Source organism: Aspergillus ochraceoroseus (assembly GCF_002846915.1).
Source record: "Aspergillus ochraceoroseus IBT 24754 chromosome Unknown P175scaffold_3, whole genome shotgun sequence".
Taxonomy (NCBI): Eukaryota; Fungi; Ascomycota; class Eurotiomycetes; order Eurotiales; family Aspergillaceae; genus Aspergillus; species Aspergillus ochraceoroseus.
This window is the reverse complement of record NW_024468478.1, coordinates 2,058,743-2,076,969: the sequence shown is the minus strand read 5'-3', so window position 1 is coordinate 2,076,969 and position 18,227 is coordinate 2,058,743. Positions and strand designations below refer to the sequence as shown.

Here is an 18,227-nt window from a genome sequence, read left to right as displayed (position 1 = left end):
GCGAGCATCAGACAGAGCAGGACAAAGATACTGGGATAGGGAAAAGAAGAGAGGGGGGGAATGAAGCTGAGAGGAATCGAGCTGCGAGCATAAACAAAAAGGCGTCGTCGAATGCTGACGGCGTTCCGGAAAGCGCAACGGCCGGTTCATGGATAATAGGAACCCTTTCCCTTTCCCTTTTTTTTTTTGTTTTTTTATGGTTTAGATCTGTTGCTGCAATCTGCCTGGATTTCCGATATAATAATACTGCTAATGACGATGGAAGTGTAGGGATATATATGGTACAGAGAGAATCAAAAGAACCCAAAACACGATCCCAACGTAAATAATCAAATCAATCCCCAGAATCCTCCCATCCAAGAAACACCGAATAAATAATATAGAGAGCTCAAAAAAAAAAAAGAGAACCAGGTAAAATGCTCCTCACAGGATTCCTCCCTTTACGGTCCAATGCCCGAGAAACAAAAATAAGGGTATCAGCTCGCCGGTTTATCGAGTGGTTTCAAGACGAAAAAGGGGAAAAAAAAATGAAGAGGGAGGGCGGCTGGCTCATTAAGTTTCTTGATAGACATGCCATTCGTTCTCTGCGCCAAAGAATGCCTGGGCGAGGTTTTTCCCGCTGTGGGTGGGTTGACTGAAGGCCACCTGTTCCTTGGGGATTTCCATGCCGTAGATGAAGTTGCTCACGACACAGTCCAGCAGATCCATGGCGATGCCCTTCCGTCGCGACGAGCCCGAGGTCCAGATGCGGGAAATTCCTACAATCGCCGCGTGGGTCGCGTCCCGGACGGTGACGGCGGAATCAGCGCCCTCCTCCTGCACCGATGCCCGGTCCACCGGTTGGGATTCCCAGATGCGCTCGGTCAGACACGCGCCCACACACCGACTATCCTTCATATGTAGAAACACCTTGTATCGATCCACCTTTTCTGTGGATCCGGCCTGGAGCAGATGCTGGGGGGTCTCCGTCTGACTCCAGAGCACCTCGTCTTCGATGACAGGGGAGGAAAGCTCCTTGCTGATGACCTCCAGGACCTTCTTCGCCTGGTTCTTGGCGGTCGGAGACGCCTTGCGATCCACAATCACCACGTATCCCTCGTCGAATCGCGTCGCTTCGTACACCCAGCGGGACGCATTTGCCTTCATAAAGGCCTTGCCCAGATCCACGCCGGTCAAGTTCATGTCGTGAAATTTCTTGTGCAGGGCGGCATCCTCGGCATTTGAGGGGACGTATTCCATGCCACAGGTGGCACAGGTCTTGCGGACTTCGTGGCCCAAATCCAGCTGCATCTGCTTCAAGGTCGGTTGCGTCCCCACTTTTTTCGTGGGCGGGTCGAGGGAGGCGCGGACGCTGTTGGAATTCACCTCGGAGAGCGGCGAGCCATTGGTGGAGGAGGAGGAGGTGGTCGTGGCGTGTTTGCGTTTGAGAAAGGAAAAGGTGGGTTTGCGAGTGTTTTGCGGCGGGGGGCTCAGCCGCGGTGGCGGGGAGGAGGGAGGCGTCGAGAGATCATCATCCTGTGTTCCCTCTGAGAGAAGGACGGAGTTGCGACGCGACGGACTGGATCGTACGGCTAGGGACGACTCGCGGATGGCATATTGCAGGCTATTTTCCGCGTCGTCGGACTCGGGATCGGACAGAACGCGTCGTTTTTTGGCAGCTGGGCGCTGGTCGTCATCGTAGACGCGCCAGGGGGATCGGCCGTACGTTTTCATCATGAGACCTCTGATCTTGTTAGCACGAAGAAATCCAACCCGGGGGGGGAGGGGGAGAGATACCGCTTGAATGAATTTGTTACAGTCCACGGCATATCCCTTTTTTTATCTGGAGGAGCTTAAAACATGAGGCGGATGGCGCATGGGGAGCAGGGTGGTAGACGAGCAGGGAGGAAGGGGGATCAGGAGCAGTTATACGTTCGAAGAGGGAGGTTATTTGATAGATTCGTCGTCGATTGTTCATTCATGAGTTGGGATGGGATTCTTTTCAACGGAAGGCCTCGGCGATGATCGACGACGGGGTGACGGAACGCGTGCCCAACTAGCCTGATTTAGTCATATTACTTATATACATATACATATAGTTACAGAGTGCCTCGAGGTAAATTCATTGGATCATTCTATACATCGGATCTAGTGTATAGCTTTATATTATCTGTAGTTCCTAGTATTCAGAACCGAGTGAAAGAACCCCGATACCGAGAGAATACTCCGCCCAGGACCGAGTAACGGAGTTTTCTCGAGATACATTATGAAAAAGAAAGATTCCCTACTGAAGTAGGAGATTATTACTCCGGGAAGCGTAAGTCGTGACATTTCCTTTTCTGGGTGGGACCGGAGAAGCGATTTTTTCTTCTTCATCTCATCTTCTCTCTCTCAATCTCATCTTCTCTCTCTTCATCCTCGTCCGTCTCGCTGACTTTCATCCTCGTCTCCTATTCAATATCCCTTCTTCTGGTGCTCAACTCGTCTCCAGAAATTCTTCTCTATTGATTGAAAAAAAAAAAAAAAAAAAGAGAGAACCCTCAATCTCAGAATGTCCGACACTCATCAGGTTGCAGGAAAGAGAAAGAGAGCCAGTACGTACAAAACAAACGCCCAATAAAATCAACCCGATGGCAGCTAGTCGATGGTTTTTCTTCGCTGTCAGATTTTTCCCCTCTTCCCCTTCTTTTGTGGCTGCAAATTTAGAGCCGCTCGATCGTCGTCTCTAGTCCCACACTTTGTCCCTCCTCTCTCTCTCTCTCTCTCTCTCCCTCTCCCTTCCCCCTGATAACGTTCACCCTCACAATGGGTGCTGACCTCTCCGATCGTGTAGGGACTCAGTCTTGTCCTCCTCCCGAGCTGCCTCAGCTCGTGGCCGAACAACATACCCCCATCCCCCCCAGTGACAAGGAGACCAAGCGTTTGATTGTTGTGCTCTCCCACGCCAGTCTCGAGACATACCGCGCGTCCCACGGCGGTCGAAATGGCGCCGGTCGCGAGGAGAAGTACTCGCTCCTGAACAGCGATGAGCACATTGGGGTTATGCGCAAGATGAATCGAGACATCAGCGAGGCCCGTCCCGATATTACCCATCAGGTTTGAACCCCCTTTTCTCCGAAGCCATGATCCCAGACCCCGCTTCTTCGTTAACAGATCGCTTAGTGCTTGCTCACTCTTCTGGACTCCCCCATCAACAAAGCCGGCAAGCTCCAGATCTACATCCATACCGCCAAAGGCGTCCTGATTGAAGTGAACCCCACCGTTCGCATTCCTCGTACCTTCAAGCGATTCGCCGGTCTCATGGTGCAGCTGCTGCACCGTCTCTCCATTCGCTCCACCAACTCCCAAGAGAAGCTGCTCAAGGTGATCAAAAATCCCATCACCGACCATCTGCCTCCCAACTGCCGCAAGGTCACCCTCAGTTACGAGGCCCCCGTGGTGCGGACCAGGGACTACATCGAGTCTCTCGGGCCCAAGGAGAGTATCTGTATCTTCGTGGGAGCCATGGCCAAGGGTCACGATGACTTTGCCGATTCCTTCAAGGACGATACCATCAGTATCAGTAACTACAGTCTGAGTGCCAGTGTGGCGTGCAGCAAGTTCTGCCATGCCGCTGAAGAGGCGTGGGATATTCTGTGAGCTTGTTGCATGGCCGGTGCTCCTTCTTTCTTGGAAACTGTCTCCCGAGTTGATGATGTGACGATTTTTTTTTTCTTTGCCATCATACACCCAATGGCGCACAATCAACAGAGTTCGGGGCGGATGCCAAGGGTTGATGCACTCCTCTTTTGATCTTGCGCCACCGTCTTCCTGCCTCCGTGGAGTCGAGTCCCCAACTGTCGTTTGGGATATTACTGTCTTGTTTTTTGCCTTATTTGTTCCGTGCGCATCCGACAACCTTTGGCCCAGTCCATCACCGACAGCTCAAGATTACCGACTCTTAGTAACATCCCTTTGGCAGTTTTTTTTTTTTTTTTTTTTTTTTTTTAGCAGGGCGTAATTGGGCATTTTGAACCAGAAGCCTGAGTCCCGGAGCATGTCTGTCCCGGGTTGCTCTGCTACACGGGTTCTCCCTGGTTCATTTCTCCCGCGAGGCTCTACTCCTATCTGTCGAGTGATCCTTCCGGTTTAACCTCCGTTATATGAGAGGCCCTTCTTCTTTACCTTTTCCGCTCAGGCGACATCTCCACCAGTACATAGATAATTGACCGAAATAATGCCGGACGATTGTGAAGTGCCTCCTTCGTTTTGGAGTACATTACGTGGCTTATTGGTGGCTCTCGGTGGACTGTGATGATAGCCACAGTGAACAGCGTAATTACTTGGAGTAAGGAAATAGAATGTCCAAAAAAAGATATCGTTCATAATTAAAAGTCAAGTATATTGATCGCTAGGAGGGATTTGGACAAAGCAAAATAAAAAATGCCCGAGGCTGTTTTCAGGCATCACAGAATCACAAGTACCCCTCTCTCTCTCTTGCTCTCTTGCTCTCTTTCTCTCTTTCTTTCCCATCTCCTCGTTCCATCCATCTCACGGTTTCAGATTCTCTGACTCATTTCCTAGTGGAGGGTCCAGGTATCCAACACGGTATCCATTCGGGATCCATTCAACATACAGGAAAAACCCTCTAGTTCCGGAACACATGCTGATGTAAATAAGTACCGACTGAGTGGCCCCAGTGGCAGGAGCCGGAGGTCTCTTCGCCTTTTGACGTGGCACACAGACATCGCGTGCTCCATCTAGAGGTGGATCTCCCGCTTCACTTGGGCCATGGGCAGGATTCTCTGGGGTCTGTTGTTTCTCTCAAGGATACCCAAATCACTAGTGCTGATCAGGAGCCTAGGCTCTTGTCTCTGTCCGATCACTATCCAAGAGACGGTCACTACAATCTCTTTCTCAAAACTGTCTCTTGCATTCGCACAGGACCGCTGATGTCATGAACTCTCATAGGAGACAAGAGACAAGAGTGGATAAATCTTGAGCGGTCAGACGGCACCCAAGCGGCGACTAGCAGCAGCAGATGTGCCCAAAGCAGGAACGAAACAGGCCATCCGTCAGAGATGCGGGCAGCAAAAGCCCCTCCCTCCGTGGCCTCTCTCTCTTCTCCAAACACTTTTCTTTCAACGTTGCCTCCCGAGCTCCCTTTTATTCGTTGTTTCACCATGATTGGTGGCCGTGACGAGCATCGGGACCAATAAAAACTAGTCCAACTTAACCCAACCAAGTAATGCAGCCTCTTTGAAGCATCCGATTGCACCCTCGTTCATGCTTGCCCGAGAGAGCAGGAAAACGAAGGATGGCTACAAACTTAGAGCACATTGCGCGCGCTTTACGCCTGTTGGATCTCCACTGGGCAATCACCAATGCTCATCTTCATCTTTCGCCTTGATCTAGGTTCTTGCCTCACCTAAACTCTTACAGAGCGCCGAAATTGCTGTCGCTGGCGCTTCATTCATGCACGGTACCCACCCATTTCCTATTCCGACCCTCTGCCAGACTTCTCCACGATGACCTGGCTGGCCTTCGAGTTTCGACCCCTCGTAGCTAGCTTCACCGATAGATAATATCGTGGGTCTCTTTGACCTCTGGTGACTCCCGATAGGAGCGCAGCATCACCGGTGACTGCCTGCAGTGGCCGGACTCTGCTGGTGCCCTAGGTTAATGCACTACTACCTGCAACAACCAAGGCCACCACCCTCTCATACGAGGGGCATTCGGATTAGGATGATAATGTTATCATTCGTTAGCTTCTGGCAACGCTTTGGTTGGATATCAATTGGGCCCTTTGGGAAATCGGCCAAGACGAAGGGAGCTTTGCTATACCTTGAAATACCCCTCCTCTCTCCTGTTTCATTCATTCTCTCCCCCTTCCTTTATTTCCGCTTGAAGAAGACTTGAACTTTATTTATTGGACTCTTATCACCTTGCAATCAATAAATGAGCCGTGTGGGTGCCTTGCCTGTTACTTTGAAGCTACCACTGTGTCCCTGAGTTCCGATAGTCTCTCTCGCTGGAGATTCTTCACGGCGGGTCACCTCGTGCGTTTTGCAGACATGCCTTTGTCTCATCTAACCCTCACTGTCTCCAACCTTCCTACCTCCACATCATTCTTCCTCTCCTGTCTACAGCCCCTGGGATATAAGTTTATCGGGCGTCACGATGACTATATCGGGTTCGGACAAAACTCTGATGAACCGGCCGATTTTTGGATTACAGAGCAAAAACCAGGGTAGGTGACTGGCGTGATGCATGGATGCCCTTCATCGACAAATGCTAAACCATTTGCTCCCAGATTTCCCGCAGGGGCGGCGCATGTAGCGTTCCCGGCACCGTCGAAAGATGCCGTCAACTCCTTCTTCATCTGTGCCCTGAAGGCCGGGGGAAAGATCCATGGCGAGCCCAAGGTCCGCGACTCGCAATCCGGCTACTTTAGTGCTGCCATCATGGATATGGATGGAAACAGCATCGAGGCGGTATACCGCCCCAGTCCTAGCAGTGGTAGCAGCTCCGTCAGCTCCGTGGCCAGGTCAGTCGTCAGCAAGCCGGCGTTGGCCCTGCTCGAGAACGGCTCTGTGGTTTCGAAAGCCACATCCAGGGCCAGCACGATCAGGACGGAGAGCATTGCACCCCCCCGATCTGAAGCCAGATCCGAAGCCAGGTCTTATGCCTCCAAGGCAGTTACCGCGATAGATCGAGGAGCTCCTTCGGAACGAGGAACGGTGGTCTCCACGCGGGAAATCCAGCCGGCTCCCTCCCCGACATATGTTGTCCACCACACGACAAGCCACACCACGCAGCAGAGCGACGACGGCAAAACGGCCAAGACCATTGTCGGCACGCTTATTGGAGCCGCTGCAGGCGCCGCCCTGGCCTATGCCATGACCAAGAGTGACGCTGATACCAAAGAAACAACCCCCTCCACGCCAGGGTGGTCCGCGCAGGACTTCCGTCAGCTTATCTCCCCCTCCCAAGCCCCCTCCCAGATCCAGCAATCATTCCAGCAAATTCAACAACAACTCCAAGGCGCCCAAGGCTACCCTGCCCTCGAGCCGCCCCCGGCCAGAAGCACCTGCTCTCAAGCGGACTCGCGCCCTCACATTCCTCGCAGCGTGAGCTCCAAGAACCCTCACGCCAGCACCATCTACGAAGGCACCGAGTTCATCCCCCGCGGCGCAGGAGGTAGCGTATACTATGACGAGAATGGCCGCCGCGCCTCCGATGGAAGCATCTACAGCCCAAGCGAACTCCCCCTCCGCGCAATCGAGTACCCCCCTGGCATCGACTCCCAGGGCTACCCAGCAGACGTCAGCACCTTGATCAGCTCCTTCCGCGAGAAATCTCGGATCTCGGACAAGGGCGGAAGTGTCTACTCCTCGGCCTCCACACTCAAGCCATCCAAGGTCGGCGCCAACAACTCCTACTACCACCCGGACCAGCAATCCGCCATTAATTCGTACCACTCCACCTCCAAGTCTCACGCGGGCCACAGCACGGCCTCGTCTACGCGCTCCGCGCGACAGGTCCCCCTTCCCGAGGGCTCCGTGGCCTCCTTCGCTTCGTACCGCAGCGGGGCCAAATCCGCCGCCTTGTACGACGACGCCTTCGAAATCCAATCCCACGTCACCCCAGACGACTCCATCAGCCAAGTTGGTGACCCTGCCGCCTCCTCCCGGCGATCCTCTTACTCGCATCGCTCCCATGCTTCGCATACCTCGCATACTTCCAGACGTTCGAGTAAATTCGACGAGCCAGTCCGGCCGAGTGACAGCGTCAGCCAGGTGTCCAGCCACGCTTCTAAGATGTCCCAGCGTACCGTAAAGGCCAACGGCAGCATTGCGGGCGGTGCTTCCCAGGCCGGTTCGAGAATGAGCAGTGCGAGTGCGAGTCGGAGAGGAAGTCAAGTCGCGTAAACTTCTTTCCTTCTTTTCTTTTTTTTTTTTTTTTTTTTTTCCCCCTTGTTATAGATATACATACATACGCACATTCTCCATGATCCATGCTATCCGACAGATTCGACCCAGTCAGACTCCGGCAGAAACAGAAACAAACCCCGAAATTATCGAACAATGCTATCGATCTCTTCACCCTGTCATCTTTACTACCCTTTACATTCCAGGCATATTATTCCGGCGTTTCCTTGCATTGTTCCATTCATCATGTGTTTCTATCTGATGTTTCGATATTCGATATTGGATTTGCATTCGCATTTACGTCTATTTGGTCAACTCTGAACTCGTAATGAGAAATCTGAATCATAACATGAATATATATCAAAAGAGTATTCATCGTCTTGTAAACAACAATCCATACAACAATGCTGTACTGGCTTTCTATACGCTTTGACTCATCCAGCAGCAGGGTCCACCCCGACTTTTATTCGCAGTGTACATATGCTTGGTTGCACGAGTCAAAACCCAGGAGATACAGCATTTATATTTATATATATATATATATACAGGATCGAGTAGAGGAAAGAAAGAGAAGGCTACGGCATAGATGGCTCCATCAACTGGTAGTTGGTCTTGTTCGATATATGCTATCTGATACAATCCCCCGCCAGCACCATTATCGCCTTCCCTGACTTTAGCTACACACACACACACACACACACAAACACACATCTTGTCGACCAAACTACCGAAAAACAAGTTTGTCAACAAGATCACATCTTCCCCGCCTTGAACACCCGACCCAAGGGAAAAAAAAAACCACGATGCTTGGGTGGTAAGTGAATCACGTAAAATTGTCCGACTCCATTGAGTAAAAACAAAAATGCGATGAATGCATGATGAGTTGGTCATAATGATCGTTGGATATGACATTTCCCGCCAAAAGGAGAAAAACGAAACAAACTTAAGAATAAAATTTTAAACACACGCAAATGGGTCGCGGAGAAAACAAAAAGATCTACGATCACGGTTCGCCAGGCTTCGTGGATTGTGTCACCCAGCGCGAGGTAAGACGCAAAGCGATTGAGAAGACCAAGGGGGCCGTGGAAACTTGATCCGCGAAGATCAAACAGCGTATTTGCGAGTCCATTCACGGGCGGTTGATTCGTATCGAGGGCGGTCGGTCTTGTACACATGTGCGATCTCGGGGACCAACGGGTCATCGGGGTTGGGATCTGTGAGCATCGAGCAGATGGAGAGCAGCACTAAATCGATTAGTACACCTGGATATTGCAAGGACGGGAAGCGGATGACAAACCTTTCGAGATTGTCAGGGCTGGGCTCCATTGGTCTCTGAGGATATCCAAACAGATACTTCCGTTCGAGTTGATGTTGGGGTGATAGATCCGGGTGGTGAAGTTGACCTTTGGCGGCTTGAATGGGTAGTCGGTAGGGAAGTGGATGTTGAGGAAGAACACGCCTCCTGAGTATGGAGAGTCACCCTATCGGCCGGGAGATTAGCGATCCTTGATCAAAAAGAAAAATATATATATAAAATATAACTTAACCCGCAAGGTTGTTATGTTTGTTCTTGCGTTTGGACAAACATGACCAACCAAACCCTTGCAGTGGCCTAGGAACAAAAAAACACTTACAGGACCCATGATTGTAGCTTGCCAATGAAACTATTAGGGGGGAAAGGGAGATCGTGTTAGTTTAACTCTCGATCGATAATGTTGAGGGAATAGCGGGTTTAAAAATGGGCCCCGCCACATTTTGGCGACCGTCGCGGGAAAAGGAAGTGAAACCGAAGAGGGGGGTTAAGATGCGTACCAAATCATCACCCACAGGCCCAGCAGAGCAGGAAGAGGGTGGATCACTGCAGGAGAAAGGAGAGAGATCAGTATGATTATCACAGAAGATGAGGGATATAGGAAGAGTAGTCGAGTGGGCAACTTATTGACGCCCCGCGATATCATGGTGGGGTGACAGGAAGCGGGCTTACCGGCCGAGATCAGTGAGTTCCTTGTTAATTCTCTTGAGAGCCATTTTGTTGAAGTGTGAAGAAGGAAAGAAAAGAAAGAGGAGGTGAGCAGAGGAGATCACTCGAGGGGTCGAGAAATAAGAGGGAGAGGATTGCAAATGAGGCGGGGAATCTGGTGATATGAGAGTCTGTCAGATATATTCCCAATAGTGAAGTGATGGATAGAGGGAGAGGAAGAAAGAGAAAAAACAAAGAGAGAGAGAGATAATAACAGAAGAAGAAGAGGAGGGAAAGATACTTACAGATAGACGACGATAATGCCAGGACGACAGAGGAAGAGGAAGAGGAAGAGGAAGAAAGAAAGAAAGAGAGAAAGAAAGAGGAAGAGGGGGAGATTTTGAGATTTGAGATTTGGGCTGAGAAAGAAAACGATGACTGTCCGGGTGGTATTGTTCCATACCGTATATTACGCTCTCGGTCATTACCAGCCATACCATAATTTACTCTTCTATATATGTAGGAATAATTGCCACCACCGGGTATAATTCTCTGGATAATTAACAAGATAGAAAACTCTTCTTAGTCTTTCTTAGTAAATGCTATGGGTATGATCTTTCTGTTAACTATTGCAAGGCTGTACTGTACTGATATTAGTAGCACCACTGACACTACCAAGTAGTATATATATATATATATCACACACGCTGGGATAGAATGTTCCTATGGAGAAACCCATAAATCTGATTTCAGAGAATATCAACACACATATATACAAGAGACAGATACATCATGATAATAATCTAACTATGCAGGTAGAGATCGATTCTTAGACTAGGCCCTAGACAAATGCTTGCACGCCGGTAATGGCACGGCCCAGAATCAACGCTATCAGATGTCAGTCAGTCAAACTCCACCACGGAGAAATTAGAAAAGATAGATACATAGATAGGTACATACCGTGGATATCACTCTGTCCTTCATACGTCTGTACCACAAACAGGTTGGCTACATGACGGCCAATATGATACTCGTCACTGGTTGCGTTGCCGCCAAATACTTCTTGGAGGCTATATCGATCAAGTCAGTACCCTAATCCTTAATTGAAGGGGAAGAGGGGGGGGGGGGGGGGGGGGAACTCCTTACATTCGGGAGTTGGCCAACGCCCGGTCACAATTCTGCCGCTTAATCATTGAAATCATCTCCGGAAGGCACTTGCCAGCATCCTTCAACCGGGCAACTTGGACCGCGGCCAGAGTACCATATGCCGCGTCCGTAGCCGCATCCGCCAGCTTCTTCTGAATCAGTTGGTACTTCGCCAAAGGGTTCCCCTTGAACTGCTTTCGCTCCAGCGCGTAGCTGCGGGCACGGTCGATACAGTCCTCCAGAGCCCCCATGGCTCCGAACGCAATCCCCAGACGAGCACTGTTCAGGCAGGTAAAGGGTCCCACCAGACCCTCCACCTCCGGGAACATGTTCTCCACGGGGACCGGGCAGTCATCCAGCTGGATCATCCCCGTAATCGACGCACGCAGGGCAGTCTTATTCTTGATAGCCGGCGTCGCCAACGTCCCGGGGGGGCACTTGCTGCGCTCCACGAGGAACCCGCGGATCTTGCCGGTGCTCTGCAGTTTAGCCCAAACGACCAGGACATCCGCAATGGGCGAGTTGGTGATCCAGGTTTTGCTCCCGGAGAGCAAGTAGACGCCCTTCTGGGTCGGGTGCTCGCGCGCTACCGTCTCCATTGAGCCCGGGTCCGAGCCGTGGTTGGGCTCGGTCAGCCCGAAGCACCCGGCTATCTTGCCCTTGGCCAGCTCGGGCAGAAGACGGTCCTTGAGTTCCTGGCTCCCAAAGTCGTGGATGGCAGTCATCGCCAGAGAGCTCTGCACGGACATCCCCGACCGATATCCCGAATCCACACGTTCGACCTCCTTGGTGATGAGACCCGACGCCACGGTGCTCACGCCCGCACATCCGTATCCCTCGATGCTGGCGCCGAGGAGGCCCAGCTCGCCCATTTCTTCCAGGATCTTGCGGTCATAGTCTTCGTTTCGGTAGGCCTCTAGGAGTCGGCAAAGATAAAAAAAAAAAAAAAAAAAAAAAGTGGTGTCAGTGATTTCAAAGCTTGGGACAGGTGTTGTGCGCGCTTACCCAAGACCCGTGGTTGCAAACGCGCCTGGCAATATTGTCTCGCAGTCTCCTGGATGGCCAGCTCTTCCTCTGTAAAGAGCTCTGACGCGGCAAGAGGATCCTCCCAGTTGAAGCTCGTCGCATATCCGCGCACCGCCGCCGCGCGCGAAGCGGCGGGGGGGGCCGTGGACGAAACACGGAGGGCCGAGCGAGAGGCGGCACGGAAGAGGGAGGATGGGTTCATCGTGGGAGAAACAAGATATTCTAGGATCTTCCGGGGGGTCAATTCAGCTGTTATTCGGGGGTAAAATCCGACGACGCAACGAAGCAATTCAAGAGGACAACGCTTCGGGAACTTGACGAGAGCGGAAGAGCAAAAAAAAGGGCCTCGGCAATCGGTCCGGTGTTATGCTTATCAGGTATGTATCTATGAAGGAAACGGGGGCAACGAAGGAGTCAATCTCTAAAAAAGTAAAAGAAAGAAAGGAAAAAAGAAGACAAAAAAAAAACTAAAATCATTTCAATTTCAAATCTCTTCCAATGGAACCGAATCCCGCGGATGGTCCTCTATATCCAATCCATCATCCGCGGGCTGCCTCCCGATCCGATGCTATATTCCAATAACCGGCACATTCCAATACATTTACTCGAATTACCCTCGATTATGGGCCCTGGTCCATAGAATCTGTTGAATTGCCGACTATCCAACACTGAACTGGGGTTGTTCGCGGTTCCTCAGAGTGTTGTGCTATACAGGACCCTCCTTGCACATCTACGTTCAGAGAAGTATTCATTGTTCATATGTAATAGTATTATTCAATAATAGCTATATGTAGCTCTCGAGGGATTTGCATGCGGACCCATCCTCTTCTGGGCCGTCTTCTACTAGGGCAAGTCCGGACGGGTTATGGTAAAAGTAGTCCTGCATTTCAAGGGTTAAATTTCCGACACGACATCAAGCAGGCATCTGCGATTGAAGAAAGTCAAAGACACCCGTGGGGAAATATTCCTCGTCAAAGCCCCAGAGATCAGCCATCATAGGATCTATAGATCCCTCGGACAATCCATTCTGTTGCTTCATCTCCGGTTCGAATCCATTGCCCCGCTCTGCGGATAAGGGGGCTACTCCTAACAGAGGGCGCGGATGGGCTAAGATAGTATCCTGCTCGCCTAGCGGTTGAGCCCCCGGAATCACTATCGGCTTGAACATTGAAGTGTGGTCATGGGAATTTTGCACCAGTGATAGCTGGGCGGAAGAACTTCGCTTTTCCCACTCCTCCAGACCGGTCAGCATTTTCTTCAGCCCACGGGCTATGTGGTGGCTGAGATGGCGCTCGCTAGCACGTTTGCTGCAAGACACCATCAGATCAACAATCTGGGCGACCAAGGCACGCACGTATGAAACATCGATGTGCAGACCGGCCGCGGCAATAGAGTTCTGCTGGGTCTGGCCTCCGGAAATGGCCGTCGAGCAGCCCTTGGCAGCGATCTTCAACAAGAAAACGGCCGCAAATGTAATCATGCTGTGGAGATACAATGGAACACCAACCAGAGCTCGTTGGATGTCAGGTTCATCCAAGACAGCCATGAGCGTCCCAATGGCGCACTCGATAGCAATATTTGCCCGCTTCTTTCTCTCCGTGGACATGGGACGCGTTGAATTCGAGGAATGATAGGTCCGCAGAGCGACCGAGTTCAGCTGTAAGCGGGAAAAATTATAGTGTAGGTATACTGCTTTATAAGGGTACGCACCAACATACCGACTTCCGGCTAGTTATATCATGGCCGGGTTAGCAAACGCCCATACCCACATCTAAGGGGCGATTCATACCTAAACGAGGTAACCACGCAGATCGCCATCCCCCAAGTTCAGCATCATATTTATCAATCGTGGAAAATTCACTCTCGGGAACTTCCAACTCAACATCCGGGCCAAAGGCATGATATATTCGGGTAAGGATTATAAAGAGATCAACTTGGCTGTGTAGGCGCAGGTCAGATTGCGGGGCGGAGGGGGAGAGTATAAAGGTATTGTGGTTGGTAATGCTATAGTCTTCGTGGATAATGGGGGGTCGTCCATATGCAATCGAAAAATGGTGTTCCAGAGTCTGAGGAGGTCAGGCACACGTCCATAGGCAAAAAGTCGAGTGGATAATACTTACGTAGAGAAGATACCAAAGCCGAGCTTGTTCGATGTGCTCTGGAGAGCCTAGTTTGGCCCTGCGGTAGGCCTGGTGCAGGCCGAGCTCCGTTGCGATACGAACCGCATACCCAGACAGCTTCCAGCTTACATCTGCAAGCCAAAACGCCCCTATGCATAAAGCGCGCAAATCATCTAAGGTGTGATGTCTGTCTAACATGGACTCTGAGGCTAACTTGGCGAACTCGGTGTAACTTATATCGAAAGTCCGTTCTTTATTGGGGAGGTGAAGAGCCGCCACGGCGAGGATGGCGGCAGTGAGCATCGAGGAAGAGTTGCGCAAAGACGTGAGATCCTTATGTACGAGCAATATGCCATCCCACAAATAACGGTTAAGAACCTGGTCGAAATGGTAGAATATCTCCTCAGCTTCGTGTACGTCCACAGCTCCACGCGAGACAAAATCCGTTACCAGCGCCCGATCAGATGCATACTGTCGTCCAGGAGAGCTTCCTTGGATATCGCCCAATTGAGTAACTTCGTACAGACTTCCCATCGGCGCGGTAACCAGCGACGAATTACCATTCTCCTCCCTATCAAGTGAATATTGCGCCGGTGACTGGAAGGTATTGTTCTGCCGTCCATGCACTTTCGATCTCGCACGCGACCCGGCGTCGGTCGCCTCTGTTGTTCTATCAATTCCTATTGTCGGGGGGCTACCTTCCGTCGAAGCGGTCGATGCTTTTCGATCTCTCCTCTTGGGTGGTGGCGGGTCTGCAGATCTACCCAATGCTTGGTAGTACGACAGTTCCGGCAACTGTGCCTTTCGAAGCAAATCGGCCATAGCTAGCTCAATTGTTGTCTTCCACCTACAAAGTTACACCCAAAAGAAATCAGTAAATCGGCAAAATGAGTAAGTTGATTTTTCGGCAGCATCATCGCGGGGGGTCATAATTACTCTGCTTCATCATCAAGTAATGTCTGGAGACTTTTGTTGACGACACACTCCAGACCCATGCGACGACATCTCTGGCAGGTGGTCTCCCCCGCATTCATATCACAGCGCACCTTGTGGCGTTTGCATTCGGTACACGCCCGTATCCTTCGAGAGATCTTCGGGACATGTCTCGGGCTTTGGCGAGCGTCATTTTCCGACCCCGGAGGGGGGAAAGCGCCCTGAGGCGACGAGCCCGACGAGGTCTCGCCGTTGGCTTCGCGACTCCGTTTCATGGTGCAGCGATCGTCGTGCTCATTGTCTTCGACCAGGTCACTGGAATCTCCCTTCCTGTTAATTAAGTCGAGCTTGTTGAAATGACCTGATGGTAAATTTCGATATCCACTAGACAATCCGATAGGGCGTAGCGTAGCCCAGTCAGATAGAAGAGAAAGAGAAGAGGGGTTGGTTGGTCCGCAAGTCGGAGCAGATCCGCTGTTATTATAGGGCAGGTAGCATAGTCTCCGTCGCTGTGACCTGCTATCTGCCTACCCAACCAAAGCCACCGCCACTCGGGGCTTACGGAGACATGAGGGAAGAATTAACTATATAGTTAGTTACCTTTTTCTGCTGACCTCGACTTGTTGTTGACTAAGTTGGACTTTGGGGAAAATGAGTCGAAGTGGGGGAGAGTCACGTGCAGGTGCCTCGGGGACTTTCCCCAATCCGGTCTAATGATGTCGGCGCGTTCAAACGCGTTCTGTCGCGGCGAGATCCTGTCTTCCAGATGAGTGTCTAAGGAATTTTCTGGTGATCTTGCTCAACACGCAGTCTGAAGTTGGAGTGTTTTCTTCTTATTTGGTCGCGGGCAGCTTGAAATCCATCATGGGTATTAAACGTGAGTCAACTTGTTGGCCAATATGATCACTTCTCCTGGTGCTGACTGATGCTTCCACCTCCAGAGCTATACCAAGTGATCGCAGAAAATGCGCCAGATGCGATCAAGGCAGGGGATATTAAGAATCATTTTGGTCGGAAAGTTGCGATTGTATGTCAGAAATAATTCCTTTCGTGTGCTCGTGCCTGGACCTGATACAGAACTAACCAGTACTGAGGTGTAGGATGCGTACGTGCAGCTGGCCTTCAGCAAGGACCTTAGCTATCTAGACTGACAAACCCCAGATCCATGAGCATCTACAGTTTCCTCATCGCCGTCCGCTCCGAAGGCCAACAACTCATGAGCGACACCGGCGAGACCACGTCACATTTGATGGGCATGTTTTACCGCACACTCCGAATGGTGGACAATGGAATCAAGCCGCTATATGTTTTCGATGGAGCCCCACCGAAGCTGAAGTCTGGAGAGTTGGCCAAGCGTAGTGCGCGCAAACTTGAGGCATCTGAGGCGCACGAGGAAGCGAAGGAAACCGGGACCGCAGAAGATATCGAGAAGTTCTCGCGACGGACAGTAAGGGTTACGAAGGATCACAATGCAGAGTGCAAGAAGCTCTTGAAATTAATGGGCATCCCATACATTGATGCTCCGACAGAGGCTGAAGCGCAGTGCGCAGTGCTTGCTCGGGCGGGGAAGGTCTACGCCGCTGCTTCCGAGGATATGGATACATTATGTTTCGAGGCCCCGATTCTTTTACGACATCTTACCTTTAGCGAGCAAAGAAAGGAACCTATCCAGGAGATTCATCTGAATCGTGCACTGGAGGGGTTGGGCATGGATCGGAACCAGGTATTTATTTCCTGCTCTATACATCAGCACTTAACACTGCTAATTTTTTTTCCCCCCCATGTGATCTAGTTCATCGATCTATGCATCCTACTTGGATGTGATTATCTAGAACCCATTCCTAAAGTTGGACCGAACACGGCGTTGAAACTGATGCGGGATCACGGGAGCCTCGAAAAAGTGATTGAATATATGCAGAAGGACCCCAAGCAGAAATACGTGATCCCCGACGTGTGGCCGTACCAAGATGCGCGAGAACTGTTTATCCACCCGGACGTCCGAGATGCCAGCGATCCGCAGTGCGATTTTAAGTGGGAGGCACCGGACGTCGATGGCCTGGTAGACTTTTTGGTCAAGGACAAGGGATTCAGCGAGGACCGAGTCCGCAACGGCGCGGCCCGACTGCAGAAGAACATGAAAACCGCCCAACAGTCCCGTCTCGAGGGCTTTTTCAAGCCCGTGGCCCGAACAGATGAAGAAAAGGCCAACCTGAAGCGCAAGCACGACGAGAAGATCCAGGAGCAAAAGAAGCGCAAGAAGGACGAGGCCAAGGCGAAGAAAGAGGCGAAAGCACGGCCTCGTGGCGCAGCATAGCGAGCGTCGTGTCTGTTCACGGGACACTTCGGCTCGGAGAAGAGAAGAGAAGGAACGGAAAATATATGTAACACGCAGGATACGATGGCATGCCTTGAAGGGCGTTTGACGGGAATGTGTAGAATATTCATAATCATTATATTACTTACGGGCATTGCAATGGGTCTCGTGGATTTCAACCGCGCGACATACGGAGTATATCCCTCCTCTACTAAAATATCCCCGGGTACTCTATACACAAGTATCCGTACCTGTTTATTTTCTATCAGTTAGTAAATAATGGGGAAGATCCCTCGAGGATTGAAATCCCTTGGAACAAGTTTGGTGATCAGAATCCTGGACCGAGGCCAACGGACACCGAACGCGTTCAATCGGAATAAAGAGAATCAACCGTGATTTAAACCGAAACAGGAGGGACTAGTCATTTAGTGCGGCCTATTTAGAGCTAGTTTCTCGTTTGACTACTGTACTATGCCGTTGCTTTGCTTTGATAGCTCTCAGTTCTAACTATGATTGTTTTGTTGTGGTGGGGACGTGTTGTACTCCGAGTACCACCAGGGATCTGGTATAGTCAACCAGCTAGAATTGGTTTGGAGTGGAACTTCAAATTATTGGGTAGGAGGTTGATCTTGGTGTTTCTTGTAGAGATTGGGTCCAGGGTTGTAGTTGTTGTGCTATGTTAAACGTACTCTGCATCAGTGATATATATGTATGTAGATGTAGATGTATATATATACCAGGTGCGGGGATCTTCCTGATAAAAATGCAAAACAAAACAATCACCTCGGATCAGATATTAGTTATCTATTCAATATAAAAATACTCTTTCCAACAAATTA

At 50.8% G+C, this 18,227-nt stretch overlaps 7 protein-coding genes across 7 annotated transcripts; 3 read left to right on the top strand and 4 right to left on the bottom strand.

The window, feature by feature from the left end:
- Nucleotides 1-207: 207 nt before the first annotated feature.
- On the bottom strand, nucleotides 208-1,969 carry P175DRAFT_0477779 (ESCO family N-acetyltransferase). The gene is made up of 2 exons (XM_040895332.1): nucleotides 1,777-1,969; nucleotides 208-1,723 (listed from the first exon to the last, which is right to left on the bottom strand). The coding sequence occupies exons 1-2, from the start codon at nucleotides 1,806-1,808 to the stop codon at nucleotides 553-555; spliced, it is 1,203 nt and encodes a 400-aa protein (XP_040753373.1). The 5' UTR covers nucleotides 1,809-1,969; the 3' UTR covers nucleotides 208-552.
- Nucleotides 1,970-2,530: 561 nt separating this feature from the next.
- On the top strand, nucleotides 2,531-3,618 carry P175DRAFT_0508866 (18S rRNA pseudouridine methyltransferase; the record flags this gene model as incomplete). The annotated part of the gene is made up of 3 exons (XM_040898386.1): nucleotides 2,531-2,573; nucleotides 2,813-3,075; nucleotides 3,142-3,618. The coding sequence occupies 3 exons, from the start codon at nucleotides 2,531-2,533 to the stop codon at nucleotides 3,616-3,618; spliced, it is 783 nt and encodes a 260-aa protein (XP_040753372.1).
- An 891-nt stretch (nucleotides 3,619-4,509) lies between these two features.
- On the bottom strand, nucleotides 4,510-5,143 carry P175DRAFT_0531525 (uncharacterized protein; the record flags this gene model as incomplete). Its single annotated transcript, XM_040899881.1, has 2 exons — nucleotides 4,510-4,770; nucleotides 4,901-5,143. 2 exons carry the CDS (start codon nucleotides 5,141-5,143, stop codon nucleotides 4,510-4,512), a joined length of 504 nt encoding a protein of 167 aa, XP_040753371.1.
- A 445-nt stretch (nucleotides 5,144-5,588) lies between these two features.
- P175DRAFT_0209308 (VOC family protein) lies at nucleotides 5,589-8,099 on the top strand. Its single transcript, XM_040892591.1, has 2 exons — nucleotides 5,589-6,208; nucleotides 6,272-8,099. Exons 1-2 carry the CDS (start codon nucleotides 6,033-6,035, stop codon nucleotides 7,887-7,889), a joined length of 1,794 nt encoding a protein of 597 aa, XP_040753370.1. The 5' UTR covers nucleotides 5,589-6,032; the 3' UTR covers nucleotides 7,890-8,099.
- An 894-nt stretch (nucleotides 8,100-8,993) lies between these two features.
- On the bottom strand, nucleotides 8,994-12,223 carry P175DRAFT_0508864 (uncharacterized protein; the record flags this gene model as incomplete). Its single annotated transcript, XM_040898385.1, has 8 exons — nucleotides 8,994-9,133; nucleotides 9,187-9,370; nucleotides 9,702-9,747; nucleotides 10,513-10,514; nucleotides 10,697-10,737; nucleotides 10,810-10,919; nucleotides 10,996-11,911; nucleotides 12,001-12,223. The coding sequence occupies 8 exons, from the start codon at nucleotides 12,221-12,223 to the stop codon at nucleotides 8,994-8,996; spliced, it is 1,662 nt and encodes a 553-aa protein (XP_040753369.1).
- Nucleotides 12,224-12,778: 555 nt separating this feature from the next.
- P175DRAFT_0556926 (uncharacterized protein) lies at nucleotides 12,779-15,681 on the bottom strand. The gene is made up of 4 exons (XM_040900724.1): nucleotides 15,078-15,681; nucleotides 14,142-14,988; nucleotides 13,811-14,087; nucleotides 12,779-13,749 (listed from the first exon to the last, which is right to left on the bottom strand). Exons 1-4 carry the CDS (start codon nucleotides 15,347-15,349, stop codon nucleotides 12,935-12,937), a joined length of 2,211 nt encoding a protein of 736 aa, XP_040753368.1. The 5' UTR covers nucleotides 15,350-15,681; the 3' UTR covers nucleotides 12,779-12,934.
- A 257-nt stretch (nucleotides 15,682-15,938) lies between these two features.
- On the top strand, nucleotides 15,939-17,388 carry fen1 (multifunctional nuclease RAD27; the record flags this gene model as incomplete). The annotated part of the gene is made up of 5 exons (XM_040895900.1): nucleotides 15,939-15,951; nucleotides 16,016-16,101; nucleotides 16,175-16,179; nucleotides 16,236-16,797; nucleotides 16,867-17,388. 5 exons carry the CDS (start codon nucleotides 15,939-15,941, stop codon nucleotides 17,386-17,388), a joined length of 1,188 nt encoding a protein of 395 aa, XP_040753367.1.
- Nucleotides 17,389-18,227: the final 839 nt, after the last annotated feature.